At 42.8% G+C, this 3,832-nt stretch overlaps 1 protein-coding gene across 1 annotated transcript; it reads left to right on the top strand.

Annotated features, from left to right (window-relative positions):
* Nucleotides 1-432: 432 nt before the first annotated feature.
* Nucleotides 433-3,276, top strand: LOC102780416 (uncharacterized). Its single transcript, XM_087852523.1, has 7 exons — nt 433-537; nt 659-779; nt 1,666-1,911; nt 1,976-2,147; nt 2,262-2,832; nt 2,905-3,058; nt 3,230-3,276. Exons 1-7 carry the CDS (start codon nt 433-435, stop codon nt 3,274-3,276), a joined length of 1,416 nt encoding a protein of 471 aa, XP_087708649.1.
* Nucleotides 3,277-3,832: the final 556 nt, after the last annotated feature.

The following is a 3,832-nucleotide window of genomic DNA, read 5'->3' on the forward strand; positions in this document are numbered from 1 at the left end:
TCCTTTGAGGTGTTAATGGGGTTATTGAAAATGTGTATATGTGCGTATGTGTATATACGTATGTATGGATAGATAGAAACATATATGTATATATATATTAAAAAAATGAATAATAAAAAAAAATACACATGGCATATTATGTAATTGCAAGGAGGTATTTCTGTAGTCTATTGATTACTAGATAGTGGAAAAGGGGTGGGATTAAACAAGCTTATGCTTCTTCCTGCTCCTTTTTGAACATGAAAGTTATTTGTAGTTGTGGTTGCTCGTTTTCCTTTTGTTTTGCTTTGTTCATTTGTCTTTTTTAATTCTATGTTGTTGTACCTTTTCAACATGTTCAAAATAAAGATTCAATCAATCAATCAATCAAACTTGCAGGTCTACTCAGAGAAACACAATGGAGGAGCCCCTGAGAAAAATCAAGGCGTGAGAATGGTCCTCGATGTGGCTCATGGACTTTCCATGTGCATCACGTGCGACAATTTTTTCACATCGCACAAGCTGGGACAGGAGCTGCTAAAGCGGAAGCTTACTATGGTGGGAACAGTACAAAAAACAAATCTGAGGTCTCCCCAGCTACTGAAAGGAGAGGGCAGGCCTGTTCAGTAGTCAAAGTGTGTACACGGCTGATACAACCCTGGTATCATATGTACCAAAGACAGGTGCTGCTGCTCATGAGTACACTGCACAGGGACGGGAGCACCAGTGGCTAGGAGAATCAAAAGCCCGAAATGAGGTGGACAACCTTGATAAGCTGGTGACTACTTACAGCTGCAAAAGTAAGACCCTACGATGGCCTTTAGTGATATTTTTTGACATGTTGGATATCTCTGCGTACAATGCCTTTGTCATTTGGATGTCACTGAGCCCAGAGTGGGCAAAGCTGCAGAAGAGGCATCCCCAACATTGGTGAATAGGAAAAGTGGTCATAAAAAGTGACCAAGGTGGATTTCCGGGATCATGCCTCTTCTTCCACAGAAAATTATCCCTTGGAATGCCACCTACTCCAGAAATATTAATGCAACACTGTTTAACAAACTTAATGCATGGACTTTCTTGTAACAATGTAATGCATCAAGACTGAAGAAGACACTTGGATAAGAAAAGAAATGTTTCTCCCATTGAAAACGGTATGTCCAGAAGAACAGAATCAACATTTTGTGATTTCCTTAGCTGGATGGTTGAGTATGCATCAAGACAATGCAATGCCCGATTTGTGGTACACTTTGTAGTTTTTGTAAAGAGTGGCTTAACAAATATACAACATATTCTTGCTTTGTAGTATAAGCCTCTGATAGAAGGCAGTGGTTGGGGAAGCAGAAGTGGGTTTGGTACACAGGTAAAGCTGCTTGTTATCAGTGAAGCAATAAAAACTGATAATACATTTACAGAAGATATGACCAAGAGATGGTAGATAGAAGACAAGCAGGTGAGCCTCAGGGGGATAGGATTTAAACAGGTCTAAGGGCTGTCAGTGATTCCAGTTGAGCCTAGTCTGTCAAGAAGGATGTTATGAGATATAGTGTTGAAGGTTAATGGCCAGAGTCAGCTACCATGAGGAAGCTGTGTCTGTACTATTGACATTGGAGTAGTGTAAGTTTGTAAGAGTTAATCGTTGACTGAATAGTGTTACAGACATACTGATGATCTCTTGCTGTGTTCCAGCCTGTGAGAATCCAAACCAAGCCATCGTAGAGCTGCTCCTGAGTTCAGGAGCTCAGGTGAACCACTCCTGCATTCAGGGGGGAACACCTCTTCATGAAGCCTGCAGACATGGACAACTGAAGCTCTGCAAGATGTTACTGGATGCTGGTGCCAATCTTAAGCTGAAAAACATCTATAGTATCCAGCCACTCTTTACCGCTGCACAGCATGGACATGCAGATATAATCCAACTGCTTGCACATAAAGGTCAGTACTACATACCTGGATAAGAACTATCTTTACTATCAGAAACTGAATGTCTGTTTTTCAGGTGCAGATATAAATGCACAGGCCGGAGACGGAGCCTCGCCGCTATATGAAGCCTCTAAAAATGGTCACGTTTCAGCTGTGGAGGCACTGCTTACTTTAAAAGCTGATGCCAACAGAACCACAAAGGCTGGACTGCTACCTCTTCATGTGGCTGTTCAGAACAACCATGCACAGTCTGAATAACTTATAGGATCTATTACTGCATGAGTCTGAACTAACCTTTTATTAAAACCTTTTCTGGATTAAAAAGGTAACTCCTTGAGAGCTCTGTGCTTCTGTGTTTTCAGTGTCGTATCCATGCTGATCCCAGTCACCAGCAGGATCAGAGTCCAGCGCTGTGGGATCAGTCATTTACACATTGCTGCAGAAAGGAACAGGGATGAAATAATGGAGCTTCTCATTGAGGCTGGCTTTGATGTCAATGCCAAGCTGTCGCAGGACTGGTCCAGGATCTATGAAGACCACCGAAGTACAGCGCTCTACTTCTCAGTCTACAATGGAAACCTAGAAGCTACAGAGATGCAGCTGGTTGCTGGAGCAAACCCCAACCTAGATGTCTTCAACCCATTACTCATTGCTGTCCGGCTCGGCTGGGTGGACATGGCAGCGTTGCTGCTGAGGTACGGTGCTGATGTGAGTGCTCAGGTCTCCACACAGCCGTCCTCATTCCCATCAGCTATCATGCTCAGCATGGACACTCTTCCTGTGCTCAAACTGCTCTTGGACCATGGCTGTGATGCCCAGTCCTGTTTCGAGTGTTCCTATGGCCAGAAACCACATCCTGCCATCGCACTATCACGACGTCCCATTGAAGAGCTGCAGTTTAGCGGAGATTTTCCACCACAGCACCACCTTCAGGTGAGTTGTGAATTAAAATCTGAAATGAGAATTTCTATGTGCTTGTTAGTGAGGGTCTTCAACTTTTTTCAGTTTTGTGAGGCCATCTCCAGCATGTTTTTTTGCCCAACACCTGGTCCAATCATCTTGATGCTGCTGGACTATGTCAGCCATATACGATTATGCTCTCGACTGGTTGGAATCTTGGAGAGTCAAGGCAACTGGGCACTGATCAAACTAAAAGCTTGTAAGAAACCTGAACCACACACACATGTGACAGGAAATTAATAATAATACTATAATAACCATATTTATTTGATTTATCACCTAGATTTGGACTTGAAAAGTTGTTTCTTTAATTAATTAAGATTTTAAAAATGAACCCTTTAGCAGTTGTCTTAACAAATGTAATTCGTAGTCAAACGGAGTCTTGTTGATGGTCTAGATGAGGGGGTTAAGACCTAAGACCTTTTAGGTATTCAAAAATCCATATGTGAGGCTTTTCTTGTACAGTAGTCAATCCAAGCAGTGCACAGGTTGGTCAGTCTTATCTTACAGTCTTGGGTGACTGCACTATCTACCAGTAGCTGGTGTTTTGCCCCTCTAGTGTTCCTGGCAATTCTTTTCTGTGCCCTGGACATGTATTGAGCCTTGCGCCTGTTCATTCTGGCCACTATGATTCCTGCCAGGAGCTTCCCTGTGGTACTGAGGCAGGTTACTGGCTAGCAGGAAAAAGGAAAACTTGAAGCCTAATCTTAAAAATAGAGATAGTATCTGTCTCCTGAATCCAAACTGGAAGCTGGTTCCACAGAAGAGGGGCCTGAAAAATGAAGGCTCTGCCTCCTATTCTGCTTTTAAATACTCTAGCAACAAGCCTGCAGTGCGAAAGTGAAGTGCTCTAATAGGGTGATATGGTACTATAAGATAAGATGGGGCCTGATTATTCAAGACCTTGAATGTGAGGGGCAGGATTCTGGATTTAACAGGGAGCCAATGAAGAGAAGCCAATATAGGAGAAATT

The sequence above is a fragment of the Neolamprologus brichardi genome, chromosome 15 (assembly GCF_056152115.1).
Source record: "Neolamprologus brichardi isolate AB-2024 chromosome 15, ASM5615211v1, whole genome shotgun sequence".
Lineage (NCBI taxonomy): Eukaryota > Metazoa > Chordata > Actinopteri > Cichliformes > Cichlidae > Neolamprologus > Neolamprologus brichardi.

Bases quoted from the DNA above. Each gene is read 5' to 3' on its own strand.
- LOC102780416 (XM_087852523.1), top strand. From the start codon at position 433: ATGGTCCTCGATGTGGCTCATGGACTTTCCATGTGCATCACGTGCGAC. The intron at 538-658 runs GTGGGAACAGTA...TATGTACCAAAG, and splicing joins TAAAGCGGAAGCTTACTATG to ACAGGTGCTGCTGCTCATGA. The intron at 780-1,665 runs GTAAGACCCTAC...GCTGTGTTCCAG, and splicing joins GACTACTTACAGCTGCAAAA to CCTGTGAGAATCCAAACCAA.